Here is a 24251-nt window from a genome sequence, read left to right as displayed (position 1 = left end):
CGTAACAGTGCATGAGTTCCTGAGGGTCAAGGAGCTCCCATGGCAGAGCTCCAGGCTGTTTACCCACTGTCTTTAAGGAAACAATGAGCTCCTGTCATATTTAAGCCACTGCAGTTTTGAGTTTTATTTGCAGTGAATCTAACTTAACTTACAATGGTATTCTCTAATTGTTTGGTATATGGCTATTTTCTCTTCTGTCCACCTCCACCTCTTTGTATTGGTGACTTCTGCTATTTCCTTCTCATCGTCCAGAGTACTTTCAGAACTCTCAAATCTTTAGCAGCGAGTAGTTTTAGCACTTATTTTACATCTCTATTATTTCACCTGAGAGATAAAAAACTTAGGATTGGTCCATAAATTTCAGATCATTTCAAGAAATATTTTTTGACACTCACTAATGTCAGGTCCCAGACTGGACAGAAAACATACAAAGATGCTTAGCAAATCATCCCTGCCTTTGAAGAACTTGCATTACGGGAAGATTACTGGTACCCCTTCCAACGTCCACTCCACCCTCCTGTTTGAAGAAGTTGAAAAGCTAAAATTGACATTTCTCAGAATCCCTTCCCACTTGAGTTCTAGGTACAAATAAGGTCTGCCAAAGAGATATACTTAGAAAAAAAATGTACAAGTAAATGAAGGTTACCTTCCTGCATTTACAGGTCACTTGTAAGTGAGGTATGATGACATGTATATGACAGTCACACTCCCCTATGGTCTTCATGGTGTGAGAGCCAGTGCTGACATCAGCAATAACAGTGTCTAATCCTAAGGATATTCCAGTCAGAATAAGCCAGGCTTATTAGTACCAAATGATTGGGGTGGGGGTAGGGCTGGGGTTGTGGCTCAGTGGTAAAGCACTCCTCTAACATGTGCGAGGCCCTAGGTTCAATTCTCAGCACCACATAAAAATAAATAAATAAATAAATAAAATAAAGGTAGTGTGTTCAACTAAAAATATAAAATAAAATATTTTTTTAAAAAGTAACAAATGATTCCCAAAATCTCAGTGGCCTAATGCAGTAAAAGCTTCTTTCTCACACCAAATTGTTTACTGCAGATGTGGACAGTTGCTCTCCATGTTCTTAGAATCTAGGATGCTTCAACTTTGTAGCTACTATATGTTACCCCAGGGTCTCTTCCATGACTTTTGTGGCAGGGAAGAGACAGTCAAGAGAGTGCTCACAAGCTTGTGACGAAGGTGTCATCCTGGAACACATTACTTCCTCTCAGATATTATTGGCTAGAATTAGTCACATGGTCCTATCTACCAGTGGGCCTAGAAATAGTAAGCTTCCATATTTGGAAGTAAAGGAGTCACACAAAAGGAAACAAGAATGTGAAGAGAGAGCCTACAGAATGGGGGAAAAAGTCTTTGCCACCTGCATCTCAGAGCATCAGTTTCCAGGATATATAAAGAACTCAAAAAACTTAACACCATCTGGGAGTGGTGCTGCACACCTATAATCCCAGTGGATTGGGAGACTGAGACAAGAGAATTGTGAGTTCAAACCCAGCCTCAGCAACTGTGAGGCACTTAGCAACTCAGTGAGACCCTGTCTCTAAGTAAAATACAAACTAGGGGTGGGGATGTGGTTCAGTGGTCAAGTGCCCCTGATTCAATCCCAGTACCAAAAAAAAAAATTATAAATAAATAACCCAATCAATAAATGGGCAAAGGAACTGAATGTGCACATCACAGAAGAAATACAATCAGTTAATAAATACATGAAAAAAAAATGTTCAACATCTCTAGCAATTAGAGAAGTGCAAATTAAAAATACCTTGAGATTTCATCTCACTCCAATCAGAATGTCAATTATCAAGAATACAAATAACAATAAATGTTGGTGAAGATGTGGGGGAAAAGGTACACTCATACATTGCTGATGGGACTGCAAATTGGTACAACTATTAAGAAAAGCAGTAAGGAGATTCCTCAGAAAACTTGGAATGGAACCACCATTTGACCCAGTTACCCCATCCCTTGGCACATTCCCAAGGGACTTAAAATCAGCCTACTATTGTGATGCAGCCATGTCAATGTTTATAACAGCTCAATTCACAATACCTAAACTATGGAACCAACCCACGTGCCTTTCAACAGACAAATGGATAAAGAAAATGTGGTATACATACATAATGAAATATTACTCAGCCATAAAGAAGAATGAAATTATGGCATTTTCCATCAAATGGATGGAACTGTAGACAATCATGCTAAGTGAAACAAGTCAATCCCAAAAAAATCAAAGGCCAAATGTTCTGATATGCATATGCTAACACACAATAAGGAGGGGGGTGAAGGGAAAAATAGAAGTTCATTGTATTAGACAAAGGAGAATGAAGGGAAGAGAGGGGCAATGAGAATAAGAAAGACAGTAGAATGAATTGGACATAACTTTCCTATGTTCATATATAAATACACGACCAGTGTAATACCACATCATATACAACCACAAGAATGGGAAGTTATGCTCCATGCATGTATGATATATCAAAATACACTCTACTGTCATGTATAATTTAAAAAAAAAAACAAATAAAAAAATTTTAAAAGGAAGTAAAGTAGGACCAGACTAGTAATGTTCATCATAACTGATATGACTTTGGACTCACTATTCTGGGGATTTCTACTCCTCCATCCCTTGCAGGGACCTCAGAAGCACTGAAAGGCTGGATGAAATTCCTTTGGGTTTTGAAATATCTAGAGTGGTTGTGGATACCTACAGTAAGCGCTGGCTGAATCAGGTGTGTGCTGGTACTTCCTATCATTTTACCACTACCCATCCTTACCATCTATGCCTCCTAAGGCTGTCCTATATGAACTGCATATTCCAGGCTCCTTTGCCCTCTGATTTTGGTTGGGTGGGATCATGAGAGACTCCAGCAGGAGAGGAGAAAACAGGAGTTGACACAGATCAGGATATTTATCTCTGCCTCCTTTCAACTCCCCACCAAACTGTGAGTTCTTGATCCTGCCCCCAACTCTGTAGGGTCCTTTCATTAAACTTCCCTCATCTAAACACTTTGAGTATGATGTCTGTTTTGACCCTGACTCATAGTAGGTGTTTAATAAGCAAAAATTTTCGACTATAAGCCCAAAATAGAATAATAGACTATCTCCCATCTTCCAGTTTTACTACAGATGTAGATCTTTCTAAGATGCCCTTCTTCTGCCTTAAAACGTCAACGGCTCCCAAGTATACCCGTCACCACACCCCCACTGTAAACTGCAGCCAGACAGAAGTAATTTCAGTTCCCTCTGCAACGTGTTCTCTTCCTCTGAGCCTCTGCACACTCAGAGTAGGCTGGAAACTGCTCCCCACCCCCACTCTCATCAAAAAGTCACTTACCCTCAGAAGCTTCCCTGAGATGGTAGAATACTCTCCCTTTGCAGTCTTTATGTACATTATACAGAGAGAGTATTCACTGTTACATTGTACTACAATTGCCTACTTATCTGTGTCCTCCAAGACTGTGATCCCTAGGACAGGGAATGAGTCTTTATCTCTCTCTGTGTGTCTCTGTCTCTCTTTCTGTCTCTCATTGATCTGTTGCTTTTCTGTTTTCTTCCATTCATTTGTAAGCCCCTGTATGTCTTATTCTTATTCATTTGTATCTAGATCCCAGCTAACAGCCTGGCACACAGTAGGTCTTAGTAACTGCTGAGAGCCATTGCCAAGTAGGTATGACGCATGGCATGACCCAGGTCATTTGCAGTGACATTGCGTGAAAGGTGACCTTGCTCAAGGACCAGGGTGGATCCAGGTTTAGGGTGTATCCTGCTGGGATTAGGGAGTATCCTGCTCCTTGAGTTTAGGGAGGTTCCAGGTTTAAGGTTATTCCTGCTGGGATACTCCCATGTTGAATGGTTAAAACTCTCTCTTGGCTTCCAGGTCATCTCTCTTTCTTGATTTTCCTCTTTCTCTGGCTCATTGTTCTTGGAAGCCTTCACAATCGGCTCCTCCTCTGTCTACCCATTAACTATTCTTCAGAGAAGCTCATTCTTATCTGCCTTTTGGACTTCAGCCATCAGTAAATACCACAATCCCCAAAAGCATATTTTCAATCTTAACCTTTCACATGAGCTAAGGCTGGCCCTCTCTCCCTGCAAGTAGTTCAGATAAAGTCTCATTATTTCTCCATTCCCAACCTGTCCTCCTCCTGCTTCCAGTACTCAGTCCACCCAGGTGTCCAAGTGACAAACTTCAAAGTCCTCCAACTCTTTCCACTGTCCCCCCTCCCCCAACCTCCATCTGTCCTGCTGGGCAACAAGTTTCATCCATTCTCACATTTTACACTGTTTCTGGGTCTTTATTTTTCCGATTTCTTTTACCAAGAACACTTTCCCCCCACTTTATTTCAAATCCTTTGCATTCTTTGAAATTCAGAAAACTGGTCAATTTTGATTCATTGCTTCTTCCTCCAAGTTCTACCTAAGTTCTACCTAAGTTTGTCTGCTTGTGGGTTTTTTTTTTTTTTTTTTTTTGTATGTTTTTGCAGTTCTGGGGTTCAACCCCAAGACCTTGCACACGCTAGTTAAGCACTCTACCACTGAGCTATAGATCCCCCATGCTTGTTAAAATTCTGAGGCAAGGTTTAGGTTGCCCAGGCTGGGCTCCCACTTGTGATCCTCCTGCCTCAGCCTCAGAAGCAGCTGGGTTTGATGGGTAGCTGAGCCGAGTAGACGGCTAGGGCACCTGGCTTGATGCCACGTCTTTTAATGTTGGATCTAAACATGTCACCATCAGTAGAGGGTAAAATTCTTAGGTTTTTTTTTTTTTTTTTAATCATTGGGACGAGCCTGTGATTGAAATTTATACAATTAAAATATTTTATATGAATGAGTGAATAAACGAATTAACTAGGAAAGAGAATCTTTTCAATTACACCCTTTCAGAGGTTACTGCAAGAGAATCTTTGAGATTAAAGGATAAAAATCTCAGTTTAAAAACCTGAACTTTGTGTAACAAAGTCAACATACACTTCAACAAGATACTGTATGTGCTTATACTCGGCAGGTAATTGCTATACACGTAGCATTATCATTATTATTTTTTTTTAAAGCTTACCCTGAAGAATTTGATTTTAAGCATTTTCAATTCCGAGTATGGGCAAATTTTAAAAGGGAAGGTGTGATTTTAACTTCTTCTATGCTTTTTTTTTTTTTTTTTTTTTTTAACCCTGGGTGACAGGCATTAGATAAGGCATAAATGAGGGAAAAAAAAAAAAAAATGCCTGTATCAGTACAGGGCTGGGCACTTGGTAGGCCCTTAACACATTTTCCTTTCTTTCCTTTTTCCTCTTCTTTATGTCATATTTGAAAGTTCGCGAACGTTGAGAATTTAAAGGAAATTTTAGTTTTGGGATTTTAGTTTTTGGATCTCAAATTGACTAAAACAACATCATATACTGAGGGTCCCTATTAACTCTAAAACCCAAGTGAAAGAAATCGCTAGAAAGGGAGGGGAGAAAAGAGGCGGTGCAAAAAACTGAAAGCAAAGGCGCCGAGGAAGCTGTAGAAGGAAGCTTTTTTGGCTGCGTTCGTCTTTTTTTAACCCCGGAGAGGCGTGACCCGCTAACTGCCGTCGCGGATTAGTTTCCCCCGCGAGGCGCCCGCCCGCCGCGAATCTCCCCGCCCTCCCCGTGCCTCCCGCTTCCGCCCGGAGGTGCGCTGCAGATCGCGGCCGCTGGGGGCGCCCCGGGCCCGAGTCGCTGAGGCGGAGACAGCGACCGTACTCTTGAGCTTCGCCTCTCGCAGCTCTCAGAAGGGTGGCGACGGCGGCGAGGTGCGCACCAAAGGGCGCTCTTTCCCCGGGCGAGCTGCAGCACAACCGCTTGCCGAAGGCGGCCGGGGTCCGTGCCGCAGCCGCCGCGCTCCGGCCCGGGCTGCCGCGAGAGGCGGCGGCGGCGGCGGTCCCGGCCCCGGTCGGCCCGCGGCGCCCCCCGGCCGCGCCCCCGCTCGCAGCTCGCGGCCCCGGCCATGGATCTGGGCGGATCCGGGGCTCAGCGGAGTTAAGGCGGCGGCGCCCGCCCGCGCAGCCCGCTCGCCGGCGCCTGGCTCTCACAATGATGAAGAAGAAGAAGTTTAAGTTTAAGGTGGACTTCGAGCTCGAGGAGCTCTCCTCGGTACCCTTCGTCAATGGGGTCCTCTTCTGCAAGATGCGGCTGCTGGACGGCGGCAGCTTCACCGCGGAGTCCTCCAGGTAAGGCGCCCTCCACGCCTCCCGAGCCCCGCGCCCCGCCTGCGCAGCCTTGGCTGGTTCATGGACAGCATCCCTTCCCTTGGCCCCTTCGTTCCAGCCAGGCAGCCAGCCTCCTGAGCTCGCTGTCCTCCAGGGACCGTTCTGAAATCAGTCAGGAATGTATCGATCAGCACAAAGTGCTTCGCAAATGGGTTTATCTAGGTTGGCCTTGGCTTCTGCGTTCCTGGCTCCAAATGGTTCCTGGTGTCAGCTCTTTCCTCCCAATTCTCTAGGAATGGGAGCGAAGGCCAAAGGGAGAGAGAGAGGATGCTTCTTGTTTCCCTTAAGACATTTCCATATTTGTAAAATACAAAGTGCAATTGGAGCTGTTGTTAAATACAAAAATGACCCCAGCTGTTCACCCGCTCTGAACAGCCTGTGCTTGGTGTCACTCTTCTTTCTGGTGGGCTGGAAGGCGTTTTGCGCGCCCAGATTGAGGCTGAGGTAGGCCAGGTCGGCCTTAACGTAAGACAAGTGTTCCTAGCAGATGAGGCAACAGTCCATGAGACTATAGATTGCACCTCCAGTTCTGAGCTAATGCTCATCGAATTACCTGTCTTGAAGTGACCACTGTGAGTCTCAATGTGGGGGACTTAGAACCAGGAGGGAAGCCCAAATTCTGAGCTCATTTTGAAATGAGCCTCTCCTTGTGTGCCCCATGCACTCTCTGGGAGAGACATTAGTAGCTTCCAGAATGCAGCCAGGTGTGGCAGTGTTCCTTGAGTAATTTCAGGGTTATTCACAGATTGACAGATTTGCCCTAGGGTGTTTTTTTTCTTTTCAAGAAAATAGAAATCAAAAAGTTAATAACTGAATTTTTGAGTTCTGAGGTCAAGGAGAAGGGTTAACAATCTTTGTTTAACCCACATACAGTGGTCATAGACTTTATTTTTACACTAAAAATATTGTACTTTCTTTTTTATCTGTCATCCCATTAAAATTGTGAAGGAAATAATGTCAATGGATTGTGGAATTGGAGCCAGGAAATTGTCCACTGTGGCAATATTGAAGTCTATGGGAGCCCGATAATGTCTAGTTGGCTAAACCAAAGGATGTATAAAGCTCTATTGATTCTCAAAATTAATAAATAGTCCACTGAGGATAATTTTAAAAATTAAATTGTAGTAACAAATCTGAGGTTATTCAGCTAATTAATTATAGTACAATAATTTTTAGCACACCTGTAAGAGAACAATGAATGATGCAAATAAATATATATATATATATATATATATATATATATATATATATATATATAAAATACCAGCTCCCAAGGTACCAAAAAGCCTATATCAATTCTGAATGTACTGTAGGTGAAAGTGACAGTCTTGTTCTGCTGCTGGATTCTACTCCCCTACCTGGAGCAGTTAGGTGAGTACTCTTGGCCCAATGGTGACACCTGGTGGTCAGGACACTTGCCGACAACCTTCTTAAAGTCAGTTATTTAGTCATTGCAGAAAACATGTCCACTAGGCCTTTTGAATATAATTTTTTTTTTCATACCGGGGATTGAACTCAGGAGTACTCAACCACTGAGCAACATCCCCAGCCCTATTTTGTATTTATAGACATTGTCTGGCTGCGTTGCTTAGCGCCTCACCATTGCTGAGTCTGGCTTTGAACTTGCGATCCTCCTGAAATATACTATACTATTTAACTCTCACAGCAAGCCTAGGGATCCACATTTTGTGAATAAATGACTCAAAGTCCCCACAGATGATATGTGTAATTCGGAGATTCTGATACAGGTGTAACTTCAAACAGGGTGATGCCAGATAAAGGGGGAAAGTGTGTTCTGTGCTGAAGAGTTTCTAAATAGGCAGCTTCCTAATGGATTTAAGGTGCAGTGGGTATCATCTTCCAACTAAAATCTGGCTTTAATCAAGGTAAACACAGGTAAGCATATTGCTTGATTTTTTTTCCTTTTTTTTTTTTTTTTAACCTTTTAGGCTGAGCAGAGAATGAGAAAACTCTGATTCTTGATTCATCACCCCATTCTCAATTCTTTTTTTATTTTTTTTTTTATTTTTGTAGTTGTAGATGGACAGAATGCCTTTGTTTATTTTTATGTGGTGCTAAGGATCGAACCCAGTGCCTCACACAGGCTAGGCAAGTGCTCTGCCACTAAGCTACAGCCCCATCCCTTCTCCTCAGTTCTTATCATTACAAATTTGTATTTATGGAAAAAAAGAATAGTGCTTGGTACAGCCAAACAAACAAACAAACAAAAAAAAAAAACAGAGTTTGAGAGAAATGATTCAAAATAAGAAGTATGTGCCTTTGAAGTTAGGTAGAGAGAATTAGCGTAAAGCTAAGAACAAGAGTTTGGAATGAGGTAGGTTTAAGCCTAATCCCAGTTCCACCGTGGTAGACCTGGTTGTGGTTACTTAGGCTCTCAAAGTTAAAAATCTGTAAAATTGAAACAGTCGCTGACACTTGAGGCGATTTTGAGAATTTAGTAAGGTGATGTGCCTAAGACACCTAACAGTGCTTTGGCGTCCGGTTGGCATTTAAAGAGGAGATGAAGAACTTGTTCAAGAAGGTCTGTTTGCTTTAGATGTTATACTTAATTCCTTTTTCTTAACAAGTACAAAAATGTTGATTTAAGAAATATTCCTCATTTTACAAGAGAAAAAAGAAATCCTGAAATACCAGTGGTAAGTAAATTATTTTAAAATTGCATAACTCTTACATAGTGGATGCCAGTCTAGGAATGCAACTATAATTAAATGCTAGGCTTTAATTTCTAAAACTGTGTTTGTGGGACCCTTTTAAATCAGAAACATTTAAACACTGTAACATTTCTCCCATAAAAATGTGAAATCAATAATATGTAAAAGGTATAATAAAGCACACTCAAGACTGCTATTTTTAGAAAGGTTTACCAGGTTGCCCTTGGCTAGTGTCTGGGAACCTGAGTGTAAATGAAAAACTGTCCTGTGATAAGCTTCACCCTTTATGATACTATATGATATAAAACTTCATCTAAATGATACAAGCTGCTCAGTGTGCCTAGACTGCACAAAGTGTGATCTGTGATAAACATCTTCTGAGAGTCATGCATTTGGGTCCAAATTAAGTAAAGGGTGCTAAAGTAACCAACCTAATAAAAACCTTCAGCATTGAGTCTCTAATGAGTTTTCCTAGTAGACAACACATGTCACAATTTGATGCTAAAGAAATTGTGGCTGAGTCTGCTTTGTATCCTGTTGCTGTAATAAATCGTAGCCATAATACAACTATATGCTAAGTCCTGTGAGTTCTCCTAAGGAATCACCAAACCCAGGGATGGCCTTGGGAACCCCCATACATGAACTAATGTAAAATAATATTTGTTTTGTTAGAGAAACGTCTTGGAGATATATAGAAAATTCTCTCTCACACACACACACATACACACACACCACACGCTTGGCTTTGTATAAAACCTAAACATGCAGATAATTCATTGTTCACCAAATATTAATTGTGCATTTACCAGTTTTCTAGCTGTTAGGAGCTGTGAGAAGTACAACAAATAAAGGGTCCACAAAAAATTACCTCAAGTTAATAAAAATAATTATAATTATTTGTCAGTAGGAATCAGTATGACTTGCTGCCCTGCCTGTGGGTCAGATAGTATGTGAGGGTTGTTGAAATTCTAAAGGAAAAGAGTTCATTTACAGCTGTACTGGTTACTGGAAACTGTATTTGCATTTCAGTTGAGCATGCTGGGAGGATGAATTTGCATTGACAAGAAAGTGAGGTGAGAGGGCAGCTTGAGCAAGACATTCATAGAATTGGTTCTAGATCATCCTGATTCCACAGAGTTCAAGTTGAACAGAAGCAGAAGATAAGATTAGAAAAAGCCTTTGAATGCCATTATAAAGAGTTTGTTGGGGCTAGGGATGTGGCTTAAGCGGTAGCGCACTCGCCTGGCATGCGTGCGGCCCGGGTTCGATCCTCAGCACCACATACAGACAAAGATGTTGTGTCTACCAAATACTAAAAAATAAATATTAAAATTCTCAAAAAAAATTAAAAAAAAAAAATAAAGAGTTTGCTTTCCACGGCTCATAGGATAAAATTCAAGCTAGAATTCTTGAACTGAGTTGTAATGTGATTAAAGTGATATTTGAGCTTGCTGGCAGGCTGATGCTTTTGAATTCAAGTGATAATAGATGAGATGAGGAGACAAATTAGGAGCCTGTTAAAATAACGCAGGCAGGAGCTAATGAGATCCTGAACTCAAAGTTTCTCATATGAGTGAATGATAGATGAAAATGCTGTGACAGATCCCTTGATGCCAGGAGAGAAATAAGGGAGTCCAGACAACTCTTTGTTTTGTTTAAGAGGAATATTGTATATGATGGTAAAAGATATGAAGAGTTAAGTTGATAACATGATACATTTGAGATGACAGTGAGTCCGATAAGCAGTTGAAGTCACATTTATTGTGATATATGTGTTTCTTAAATTCTAGTCTATGGGAGCCATACAAGCCTGCTTATTTCTCACTTAGGTCTTCCTTATACTGTTTTGCCCTTTTAGTGATTGTTAGTGAAAATTAATTTTAGAAGGATCCAGTTTCTCCGGGGAATGTTTGTTCAGTGAAGAGGTTAAAAAGAAATAAGACTTAAAGGTATTTATTTGTAATGAATGATGTTATTGTTATTATTTTGGTACTGGGAATTGAGCCCAGGGGCAATTAACCACTGAGCCTCATCGCCATCCATTTTTATGTTTTATTTTGAGAGGGGTCTTGTTAAGTTGCTTAGAGCCTCACTAAATGCTGAATCTGACTTTGAACTTGGGATCCTTCTGCCGTAACCTGCCACGCTCCCAGTCCTTGGGATTACAGGGGAGAGCCACTGTATCCAACTATAATTGTTATTAAAATGGTTAGATTTTACATAACTACAATTATTATACATTTGGAAAATATATTGTACAATTATATTCATCTATTCAACTGAAGCCAAATTCTTGCATAATAAAATATTTTCAAAGATCTCTTAGACAAAATATTATATTATTTGAATCTTTTTAGAGTTCTTCTTTTGTAAACATTTAAATCACTTTTGAAGTTTTATTAAGATTGTCAGGATAGATTTAATTCTGTTCTGCTTAAATAAAGGAAGAAATTTTTTCTACATATTTTAGGCCAATTTCCCCCATTTCTTCATCTGTGTGTGTGGGGATACTAATAGCTAAAGTAAATTTTCAGGTTTCACATGAGTTTGTGGCAAAAACACATGTGAATTCAGGGAGTGTCCAGGAAGCTACTAAACACATCTGTGTATTGGATCTTTTACTTTGTAAACAAGCTAAAAATATTTCTCTCTTTTTTTTGTCAAAGACTGTCTTTGTTTTCAAGATTTTATTTGTTTTTTTAACTTGTATAACAAATATTTGCTTATTATTTTAACTAAATTTTTTATTGTAATTTGTTATACATGATGGCAGAATGCAATTTATTTCATATTACACATATAGAGCACAATTTTTCAAGTCATTGATTGTACACAACGTATTTTCACACCATTTGTGTCTTTGTACATGTATTTAGGGTAATGATGTCTAACTCATTTCACCATCATTCCTACCCCGTGCCCCCTCCCTGTTTTCAATATTTTAATTCACTGCATTGTTTATTTCTTTTTACTAATTTTCCATACTTCAAAAGTAATATAGACTCATGTGGAAAACTTAGAAAAGCAAAAAGAAAAGAACAAAAATTGCCCATAAGTGAACAATCCAGAAATAAACACTATTACTGATATTTTGGTGTATGACCTAAGAACCTCTATCAATCCCCACATATACATTTATACATAGACATATATGCACACCCCCTCCACAATCATCAGCTTTTTAAAAAAGAGATCATAATGTACTTAATACATTTTTACTTCTATATCATTAAATATTCAATGTTAAAGTGCTTTAAAATTAGTATACTATAGTGATCCATGCATACCAATGTTTATAACAGTGCGGAGTAATAGAACCAGTCTAGGTGACCATCAACAGATGAAAGGATCAAGAAATATATATATAATGGAATATATATAATATATATATAATGGAATTCTACTCAGCCATAAAGAGGAATGAAATCATGGCATTTGTGAAGTAAACGAGACTCAGAAAATCAAGGGCAAATGTTTTCTCTCATATGCTGAAGCTAGAGTAAAATAAGGGGGAAAAGGCGGGGGCCCCAGGCAAATAGAAGGGAGACCAATGTAGTAGAAGAGGAGGATTGAAGGGGAAGGAGAAGGGACTGTAAAAGGGAGGATGCAGAATGAAATTGACCAAATTTATGATCTGTACATATATGATTGTACCATGATGAATTCCACCTTTATGTGCTCCTATAAAGCACCAATTTAAAAAACAATAAATACATAGAAGGAAGATGACAGTAGAGTAGAGAAAGGGAATAGAGACAGGGAAGAGGTGAGGCAAAGAGGGAGTATCTGGGACTGAAATGGAGCAAATTGCATTCCAGTCATGTATGGATTATATCAGAATGAACTCCACTAATATGTATAATTATAATGTGCTAATGAAAACTAAAATGTTTCAAATAGATGAATATCATTCTATTTTATTAATTTCCATGATTTATTGTACCAACCTTTTTGTAGCAGTCAGGTTTTTGTTGTTGTTTTGAAATGCTGGGTATTGGACCTCTACCTCTGGGCCATATCCCCAGCCCTTTTTTTCCTTTGTAATTAATATTTTTATAAATAAACCACCATAAGCATCCATATAGCCTAATTTGGTGCATGATGATTTAGGATGAACACTCAGAAATGGAAATATCTAGTAATGCATGCATGTTTTTAAAACCTTTGACATACTGCCAGTTTACCCTTTTTCATTAAATTGAGTTTTGATGATGAAGAAAACACTAATAAGTATCAAATATCAAAAGTAACCAATATTAGAAAATGTTGTTTGACCATATGGCAGATAATTGTTTACACCCTGGTTCCAGCAATCACCCTTCTGGGTGTATATCCAAAGGCAATGAAATCAGTATGCTGAAGCGAAGTCTGCACTCCCATGTTCACTGCAGCATTATTCACAATAGCCAAGACACTGAAACAACCTGTCTGTAACAGATGAATGGGTTTTTAAAATGTGGTATATTCAATGGAATGATATTCAGTCTTTAAAAAGAAATAAATCCTGTCATTTGTGACAAGGTGGATGAACCTGGAGGACATTATTCTAAATGAGGTAAGCCAGGCATAGACATTGCACATGTGTAACATGAAAAAGACCAACTTATGGAAGCAGAGAATAGAATGGTGGTCTTTCCACCATCTTTCCACCCTTTCCAGAGCATAGGGGTGGAAAGTATGGGGAATTTCTAATTTCTGTTAGAATGAATAAGTCCCAGAGATATATTTTATATCATAATTATTAGAGTTAATGTACATTTATAAATTGCTGAGAGTGGCTGATAAATGTTCTGACAACAAAAAACAAGTGATTGGTGAAATTATTAACTTAATTGAACCATTTCATAATGTACACATATATCAAACATCATTGTACACTATGTAATAACACATTATGAAATATATAATTGAGTGCACAATTTTTGTGTGTCAACTATATATTAATATAAATAAAGATGTAAAAAGAACTCTTTATATCCTCGCTGGAAACGGAATCATCAATTCACATTATTATAATTGCTGTGATCTACTAATAGCTAACATTTATTTGAGCACTTTCCTAATATATTTTTAAGTCTTTATGTTAATCCTCAAAATAATCTTATGAGGAAGCACTATTATTTTCTCATCACTATTGCTATTATTACCACTGTTGTTATTATTACTGTCATTTTATGCCTGAAGAAATAGAAACACAAAGAAATGTTGAAAGTTAGTCAGCTAGTAAGTACAGAACCAGGAGGCAGGCAGGCTCCAGGGTCCATTTTTAATCACTAGACTTTAATGCTGCTTACGTTTTGAGTTGTATGCTTTCTCAGCTTTATGTTTTAGAAAACAAATACATAAATATATATAGTATGACTTTTCCTGAATGTTAGTTATAGGAAACTGGTTCCAATATGTGATACACTAAATGGCTTAGTAGACCTGGACCATTTACACTTGCCTCAAGATAACTGTATATAAAAGATAAGAAACATAATTCTCATGCATATACTCTATTTTTCAAGCTGTGGCTTTCTAGTTCTAAGTCTGCAGAACTCAGTCTCATTACTAGGTATTCATGCCTTGTAAAACTTTTGCTAATACCATTTTATGCCACTAATGGCATTTTATGCCATTATATCAGTAAGCCATGCACACAAGGCAAGAGAATCTCAAATTCAAAACCAATTTGGGCAACTTGGAGAGGACCCAAAATTTTAAAAAGGGCTGGAATGTGGCTCAGTGATAACATACACCTGAATTCAGTACTCAGTACAAGAGGGTGGGGGAGAGATGAAGGTCTTCAAATGCTGAGAATTGAATATATATAATATATATATATGCTTATATAGTATATAAAATATGCATGTATAACATATATATACTATATGTGTATATATATGCATGTATATTTTACATTCCTAATTTTACTCAATTCTTACAAAACCCCTTTAACAGAAGTGAGAAACCATCGCTACTCTTCTTGGTTTAGGAGATATGTCATAACACATTTTTTATTTCTTTAATATTAAGGAAATTTATTACCAGAATAGGGGTTTAGAAAAAAGAAAAATATTGAGCAAAGACCATGCATCCTATTAAAGGCCCTGGGTTCCATCATCAGCACCATGTATAAATAAATAAAATAAAATAAAGCTAAAAAAACAGAAAAGTAAAATAAGTATATCTGACCTTACTGTCACAAGAGCACAAAATGAGGACCAATAGGTGGGAGCTCCAGGGGAGCATATTTGTAATCAACCTAAAGGAGCACTTCCCAATGCTTTGTACTGACTGGACATTGAATGGGTTTCTTTGAGAGGATAGTGGCGTCCTAAGCACTGACTGAATGACTCTTTTGGGAAATGTTGAAGAGAAAATCTTTGGAAGTTTTTTTTTAATACTTTTTTAGTTGTAAATGGACACAATATCTTTTTATTTTTTTAGAGAGAGAGAGTGAGAGAGAGAATTTTTTAATATTCATTTTTTAGTTTTTGGCAGACACAACATCTTTATTTGTATGTGGTGCTGAGGATCGAACCCTGGCCGCAGGCATGCCAGGCAAGCGTGCTACCGCTTGAGCCACATCCCCAGCCCCACAATATCTTTTTATGTATTTATTTTTATGTGGTATCAAGAATCGAACCCAGTGCCCCACACATGTGAGGCAAGCTCTATCACTGAGCTACAGCCCCATCCCAGAATCTTTGCAAGTCTGCTAAATATTGTGTTCCCCTCTCTCTGCAGTAGATTAAATACCTGTGGAACTCAGAAGTTATTATATGACTTTCTCTGATGAATGAGATGTGAGCAAAAGTGGTTATCTGCCATTTCCAGGCAAAAGGTTTAAGAGAGATGATGCAGTTTGCTGTGTCTCTTTTCCTTTTCCAAAAACAGCTGTCCATGTATGGTCAACCTGGTCACCAAATGAATATGGTATGGTGCAGAACCTCAGGTGACCTACACTAGGCATTAGCATGAACAGAAACAAACCCTTGGATGTTTTTTGAACCATCAGATTTTGGGGGTTGCATATTAACTGAAGCATAACGGACCCTATCCTGACTGATACAGAGTCTTCTTGATTTAGATGACCTCTAAAACCACTTGTATACCTGAAGTTTTCAGGATGTGATATCATCTGCAGTATTTTTTTGTTGTTTACTTCCTTATAGTTGAGTTGTAATTGTCAAAGGTTATAGAGCCAAGAAAAAAATCATGAATTGTTGGGTTGTAACTCAGTAGTAGAATGCTTGCCTCGTAATCATGAAGCCCTGGTTTTATCCCCAGTACACCCCCACACACATACACAACACACAGGAATCATGAATTGTCAAAGTTACCCTTAAAAATAATGAAAACACCCACAAAACCAAAACAATAAATGCAGTAGTATATGCATATCTGTTAGTATTATACATAAATTTACATGAAGTTGTTGGATTCTGTTTTTAAGGATCATGTTGCATGACAATACATATCTTTAAATTCTAAAATTATACCTGTGTAGCAAGATGTGCATGTTTTAATAGTTACCAGGAAACTAAGGCCAGAGTAACTGAAGAAATTGAAATTGGTGTCTCCCATTTCATGCTGACTGGGGGCTTGTGCTCTCTGAGTGGAGTGGTGATGGAGACCCTGTTCTCTTTTTCCCCACTGTGACTCGAAGTGTTGTGTTCCCTAAATTACATGTGCCATGCCATGATGCAAATGTACGGTACTTCTTTTCTTCCTTATAGTTTGAGTATTAAGGGCTGGGGTTGTGGCTCAGTGGTAGAGCTCTTGCCTAGCACGTGTGAGGCCCTGGGTTCGATCCTCAGCACCACATAAAATAAAATAACGATATTGTGTCCATCTACAACTAAAAAATAAATATTTAAAAAAATAGTTGAGAATTAAAAAGCAAGCTTAGGTCCTGAACCAAAATTTCAGGTGACCATAGATTTGGAGAGACCAACAAATTTGGACAATATGTTCTTGTGTCATAACACATTTATTTTTAAAAAGTAACAAGTAGCTTAAACAAAATAGAAGTTTATTTCTCTCTTATATAAAGTCCAAACTGGCATGGTAGTTCTGCCTTGTCTAGTTGTCAGGGGCCTGGACTCTTTTTATCTTGTTTTCAAGGTATTGTGCTCATCCACAGGGATTAACTTGGCTCACCCTACATCCGAATTCTAGCTCCAGCCTTTGGGAATGAGGAAAGGGGATGAGGAGGTCCTTTCTACTCACAGTCCATTGACCAGAACATAAGCAGATGTCACATTCTATTGTCAGGAAGGATAAGAAATGTAGTTGTTGCTGGGTTCCATATACCTAGAAAAAAAATCTAATTATAATAAATGGAGGGGACAGCAGATATCAGGAGACAATTAGCCTCTGTACACCTTTCTTTTAGAGATGAGAAAGTTGATCCTCAGAAAATAATTTGTTCAAGGCCGCACATAACTAAGATATTTGAAAGACTGTCCCATAAAGAGGGCATAGAGTTATGCTGGGTACATCAGAAGTCAGAACCAGGACTGGTAGGGAGACATTAAAGGAGGCATGTTTCTATTCAGCTAATATTAGAACAAATAATTTTCAACATTTAGAATAGTACAATAATGAATAGGCTACCTCAGTGCTACTACCAACTGAATGGCCTTGTCCATTTGTCAGGGATGTCATTCTTTTTTTTTTTTAATATTTATTTATTTTAGTTTTAGGTGGACACAATACCTTTATTTTTATGTGGTGCTGAGGATTGAACCCAGTGCCTCATATGTGCTAGGCGAGCGCACTACCACTTGAGCCACAACCCCAGCCCCGGGATGTCATTCTTAGCTAGGCACCATGCCTGTAATCCCAGCACCTTGGCTGAGGCAGGAGGATTGCAAGTTTGAGGCCAGCCTCAGCAACTCAGACTCTCAGCAACATAGCAAGACCCTATCTTAAAATTGAGAGAAAGAGAGGGGGGGTGGAGAGAGGGAGAGAGAGAGAGAGAGAGAGAGAGAGAGAGAGAGCGCGCGAGGGAGGACATTCTTCATTACGAAGATGGGTCACTTAGGTGATTCTTAAGGTCTTTTCTAATTCCAAGAGTCTGTGATTGAGCTTTCAGTTTTGTCTCCTGATACCTGGGTTCCTAAACCTTCCTTTTTTTAGCCAGGACCAGTCAGCTTATATTAGCCAAATATGTGTGTGTTTGTTTCCTTGGTAACCTATCCTTTCCCTGCCTCTGCTTCAATCTTCTTTTAGTTGATTCGCATTCCAACCTTTCTTCAAGATCTAGATATAATTTAATGTCTCATCAGTTTGATTGCCATACCTGTCCCAACCTACAGCCTACACACTTGTTTCTCTCCCTTGGTGTACATACTAAATATGTTGTTAATATGTTGGTTATTTGTTTAATGAATGAAGAACTTTCCTCACCATCCTACTTTGACTTCTCACCCGGTTGTTATAGTTCTTGTTCCTACCAGTCTCTTCACACCAAATTTATTCTTTGAATTGCCTTTATGGATAAATAAGATGCTGTGTAAAAATTGCAGTAATACAAATTCCAAAAAAAAAAAAAGAAGAAGAATGCCGCAGTCTCTGGCTGGGCACAAATCACGAGTCTCCACACAGCTTGTAGATTCAAACAGCAATTCTTTATTCCCGAACTCACACCGGCCGTCTACAAACACGTTCTAGGGGAATCCACGTTCTCTGCCCAAATCCACTCTCTCCCAAATCCACTACTCTGCCCCAAATCCTCCGCACTCTGCCCAAATCCACTCCGCATGGGCTTCTGTCTCCCAAAATATACTGTCTGACCCTAAGCACTCAAGAGGAACTCAGCAGCAGGATATGCCCTATTCTAAAGGGGGAACACCCTAATCTCCTATTATGCTAAACTGCCCTATTCTAAAGGGGGAACACCCTAATCTCCTATTATGCTAAACTGCCCTATTCTAAAGGGGGAACACCCTAAACACGGATCCTGCCCTGGTCCTTGAGCAAGGTCACCTTTCAGAAGTCCTTCCACTAGACAGCATGGGAGTAAGCTGGCTAGGAATTTGTCATACCTACTTGGCTGATGGCTCCCAGCAGAAGAAGAAGAAAATGAGGAAAGTAAGAAGTATTTAACTCCTTTTTTTTTTTTTGAGGGGAGTTAGGAGACATGTCTTAGAAGATATTTAAGTCTAACTGGAGGAGGAAATAGAGTGGCAGAAGGAACAGCATTTGCAGCAGCATGAGAAACATGGTGTGTTGAGGGCACAGTGAGGATACTGGTATTTGCTGCCACAAAAAGATAGGGAGAGGAAGTGGTTATTTCAAGGAGTCTAGATTTGAGTGCATTCTGTATCTAGGGAGCCAAAAACAGAAGAGTGACTTAAGCAAAGTGGTAAGTTGGCTTTGGGCTAAAATTGAGGTGAATTCACATTTGAAAGACCACCTTAGCTTTCTCAGCAATCAAGAAAGGTAAAGTATGATAAAATATCAGAAAAGCTTCTACAAGTGATGGAATAGGAAGCAGAATAAAGGAAAGTCCAAAAGGCCCCACTGAAATTTTAAAATATGAAATTTAGTAACAGTAGAATGCACATTTATACAGTTTTCTCCAGCAATGCTCATAGGTTAGGAGTAGGAGAAAATGGATGGTAGGATTGATTCAGGTTTAGAAGTTTATAGCTAGATGGAAGGGTAAGAAGGCAAGGGATTAAGAGTGTTGAAAGAAATTTAAGGAATCAATTATGGGATCCAGATTGCATAAGGAAGGAAATCACCAGGAAGATAAACCTGGAAAGTATAGAATGTTTGGAAGATGAGGCCTCAGTGATGTCAAAGAAGGTGCATATTTAAGCAGTAATGCTGTGATGCTGGATTAAGCTGGAGGAGGGGTAGGGATTCAAGAGTGGGATATTAAAGCCTGAGATTCCTTCAGTAAAGCAGTGTAGAGTTGGCAAGGTCAAGGGCATGGGTGTTGCTGAATGGCATGAAGGCTTGGGTAGGGCAAAGAACGCTGAGCCTAGGGTGTAAGGTTATTTGTCTAGTATTAAGGTGAAGTTGGGGTGAAGAGAGAGAGAGATTGCAAAACAGATACTTCAACTGTGGTATCAACTAGGAGAAGAGCATGACATAACCAGACATGTTGTACCTTGAGGTTTTGAGTCTTAAGTTTGAAAACAGAAGGGTGACAACCTGCAAGTGACAGGGTGCTGCAAAGTGCTGGTGCTGCCTCAGGACCTGTGGGAGATGGAGGTGGAGAATAAACCTCCTGCCAGCAGGGGCATAATTCCAGTGGCATCCTCTTGAGGTAGCCAGGTTTCAATTAGGCAGTAAGTGGAGGGTTAGTGAAAAGACTGAGAACGTGAGGGTTTGTTGAATCCTGGAACAGGGGTTTCAGGTGGTGTGACAGAATGAGGGGAAAGAAATTTGCAATAAGAGAATGAATCAGAGTGAGAAAAGACAGAGCAGACTGGGAACTGAAGGAGAGTAGGTGACCAGGACTACCATTTTCATCTTGTTCTGTGGATTGTAGGGATGAAAGGCATAGATAGAGCTGAGAGGCCTGAGGATGTCCAATATGGACATGAAATAGTTTATATCAAAGGCCCCGGAGATACAAGGCGCCTCTCACCCCTCTACCTACGGATTTAATCTTCATCATCATCTGCCTATTAGCTCTCATTTCAGAAAAATAGTGTTCCTCCTACTCCCTGCCATCCCTATATCTTTGACCCAATTCACATCTTATTTTCATCTCCTTGTTTTGCTATGCAATTCTGATCCAAATTTTATGAAAAAAATAAACTACATTTCCTATCTCTTAAGCATTCCTTTTCTCCCTTTTAACCCTTACTCTGAGTCCTGTTGTACCATTTGACTCAAAAATTGTTTTTGCTAATATCATCAGTCATCTCCAATTGATATAACTAGTCAATATTTTCTCATTTGTATGTGTGTGCTCTGCTCAGAACTCTATCAGTACCTATTTCTTAAAACTTGACTATTTTGTTTTCATGAACCATATTCTCTACTTTTACCTCCCAGTTCTCTATTTCCTTTACTAAATTCTCTGATGATGTTACTTCTCCCCATTTTTAAAAAATCAATTTTATTTTAAAAACAAGTACATAGTTTCCATATACCTCCTGTGCTCCTACGCAAAGAGCCTTCCCCACCATAGTAATCCTGCATTTGTTACAGGGGTATACTTGTTACAATCAGCAGTCTACACTGACACCTCCGGGTCCCCTAAAGTGCATAGTTTCCATTAAGGATCAATCTTGGTGTTAGGTATTGTATGAGTTTTGACAAATGTGTAATGACATGTATCCACCATTGTAGTATAATACTGAATAATTTCACTGCCCTAAAAATCCTCTGTAGGTTTCCTATTTTCCCTCTCTCCCCAACCACTAATCTTTTTACTTTCCCCATAATTTTGCTTTTTTTCAGAATATTATGTAGTTGGAATCGAGCAATATGGAGCCCTTTCAGACTGGTGTCTTTCGCTTAGTAATATGCATCTAAGCTTCCTCCACGTCTTTTCATGGCTTCCTAACTTTTTTTTTTTTTAGTGCTTAATAATATTCTATTATCTAGAATTCAATTCATTTGTTTTCATCATAACATTCTGATTGCTTCCAAGTTTGGGCAGTTATGAATAAAGATGCTATAAATATGTATAGTTAGGGTTTTACGTGGATGTGTTTTCAATTCACTGGATTAAATACCAGAGAACATGACTGCTGGACCACATGGTGAAAGTGTTGTCCACCCTTTTTAAAGGTGAATGGTCCATAGGAGACCAATCATTAGTATTCTGCTTTGTAAACACTTAACTTAAGGTCAAAAATTTAAATGACTTACCCAAGGATTACACAGTAATAAGTGATAGAGCAGGTCTAAACTTTGGGATTTCTCCCTACTGGTCCAAGACTTTTTATTATCTTATGTGGCTTTCTCATTACATAACAGAGAAAAAGTTTAGATTTCTTATCCAGGGGTCTCAGTCTAAAATTATCACAAAGCTCAAAAAAGACTGCAGTAACGTTGTGCCTAGAACTGGGTGGGGAAAAGGTACAAGCTAGAAAAGTATAATATTTTAAGGTCTTCAAGAGTGATGAGGATATTAAAGTTTCTAATAAACCCAAGAGTTTTATTTATATTTAAAACATGTTAAGTCGATAGTGAAATAGCAACTTATAGGAGGGAAGAAAATACTTAACAAATCACATATCCCATAAGGGTTTAATATCCAGTGTTGGGCTGGGTTGTGGCTCAGTGGTAGGGCACTTGCCTAGCATGTGTGAGGCACTGGGTTATATTTTCAGCACCACATGGAAAAATAAATAAAGTAAAGTTATTATGTCCAACTACAACTAAAATTATTTTTTTAAAATGCCCAACGTAATGGGCTGGGGTTGTGGCTCAGTGGTAGAGTGCTTGCTTAGCACATGCGAGGCCCTGCACCACATAAAAATAAATAAGTAAAATAAAGGTATGTGTCCAACTACAACTAAAAAGTAAATATTTTTTAAAAATCCAAAGTAAATAAAGAGCTCCTTCAACTCAACAACAATAAAACTTGATTAAAAAATGGGCAAAGGACTTCTCCAAAGAAGTTGCACATATGGCCAATAAGCACAAGATGCACAGCATCACTTATCATTAGGGAAATGAAAATCAAAAAACTACAATTAGGAACCACCTCACACCCATTAGGATTGGCTACTATTAAAAAATAATAATAATAATAACAAGTGTTGACTAGGGTATGGAAAAATAGGAACCCTCTTGTGTTGTTGGTGAGATAATATAAAATAGTACAGCCAATATGGCAGTTTCTGAAAAAACTTAATAAGCAATTCTACTTTGGGATATAAGTACCCAAAAGAATTGATAACAGAAACCGAACAGGTGTTTGTACACCCATGCTCATAGCATTATTTGCAGTAGCCAAAAGGTGTAAGCATTTTAAGTGTCCATCAAAGGTTGAATGGATAAACAAAATTTGGCATACACACATATGGTAGAGTAGTATTCATCCTTAAAAAGGAAGGGAATTCTGATACAACATTATGAAATTTAAGGATACGATGCTATGTGAACTAAGGACAAATAGTGTATAATTCTACTTAACATTAGTTTAATCTTATCCAGAGTAGTCAGATTCATAGAGACAAAAAGTTAAATTCATGGTTGCCAGGTAATGAAGACTAGTGGAATGGGGAGTTGCTTAATGGAAATGGAGTTTTGGTTTTGTAAGATAAAGAGTTCTGAAGATTGGGCACACAACTGTGTGACTGTAATTAACCCACTGAACTGAACTGTACACTTAAAAATGGTGGTGATGGTGAGTGTTATGTGTATTCTACCATTATTTTTAAAAATGAGTAAATATTTTCACCAAGCCCCAGATTTTTGTAAGGCTAAGCTAATTATTTATATGTTATTATATTCAAGTAAAGTACACGGATGTCAAAAAAATTTTTTTTCAATACTCAATTTTTGATGAGTTCAGTCAGTCACTCTACTAACTAATATGATTTAGTAAACTATAGACTATAGGGTTAGGCTTATACAGTGATTAATTTTTGTTTGACACTTATGGAAAGTTCCTTCATCATAGTATAACTGTTTAACTCTGAGGCATTGCCAGGTTGTTTTTCAAGAGGCTGCACTAGGAAATGCTTTCTTGACAGAAAGCATCAGTGCAAGCAAATGTGCTTCAGATTGGTTGGGTTCTGGGGGTGCAGAGTTCTACAAAATTTAGATTTCAATCCAAGATCATGGTAAAACATGTGAAGTTCAATGCCAGGACTGTGATGGTACAGGAGGGGAACATGGAAGGTGCCTACAGGACCCTCAGCAGAATCCTCACCATGGATGGGCACTGAGGACATGAAGCTAATAGCCATGCTGTGATGTGCCTGGCCTCCTGTGACGCCAGGGAAACTGTGAAACTGCTAGTGGATCCGCAAAGTAGAAATGGCTTCAAAAATCAATTCATTTTTTATCACTCCCCAGTACGGGGACTGGAACTTAGGAGCATTCTACCTCTGAGCTGCATCCCCAGCCCTTTTAAAAAACATTATTTTGAGACAGGGTCTTGCTAAGTTGTCCAGGTTGGCCTCAAACTTGCAATCTTCATGCCTCAACTTCCTGAGTAGTTGGGATTATAGGAAGGTCAATTTCTAGATTTTTTGTTTTTTTGTGGTTTTCTTTTCTTTTTGGTATTCGGGACTAGGTGCGCTCAACCACCAAGTCCCATCCCCAGCCTTTGTTTGTATTTTATTTAGAGACAGAGTCTCACTGAATTGCTTAGCCCCTTGCTTTTGCTGAGGCTGGATTTGAACTAGCAATCCTCCTG

General features: G+C 38.9%; 1 protein-coding gene across 2 annotated transcripts in view; it reads left to right on the top strand.

The window, feature by feature from the left end:
• Window positions 1-5987: 5987 nt before the first annotated feature.
• The window catches only part of Eeig2 (EEIG family member 2), an 80873-nt gene continuing 62609 nt past the window's right edge, over window positions 5988-24251 (top strand). For both annotated transcript variants that reach the window (XM_076863160.1, XM_076863158.1), the window contains exon 1: window positions 5988-6209. In XM_076863160.1, coding sequence (XP_076719275.1) covers window positions 6073-6209 — 137 coding nt within the window. In that variant the 5' untranslated portion in view covers window positions 5988-6072. The remainder of the gene's footprint in view (window positions 6210-24251) is intronic.

This window comes from Callospermophilus lateralis, chromosome 7 (assembly GCF_048772815.1).
Source record: "Callospermophilus lateralis isolate mCalLat2 chromosome 7, mCalLat2.hap1, whole genome shotgun sequence".
NCBI lineage: Eukaryota > Metazoa > Chordata > Mammalia > Rodentia > Sciuridae > Callospermophilus > Callospermophilus lateralis.
This window is presented reverse-complemented; position numbering and strand designations above follow the sequence as displayed.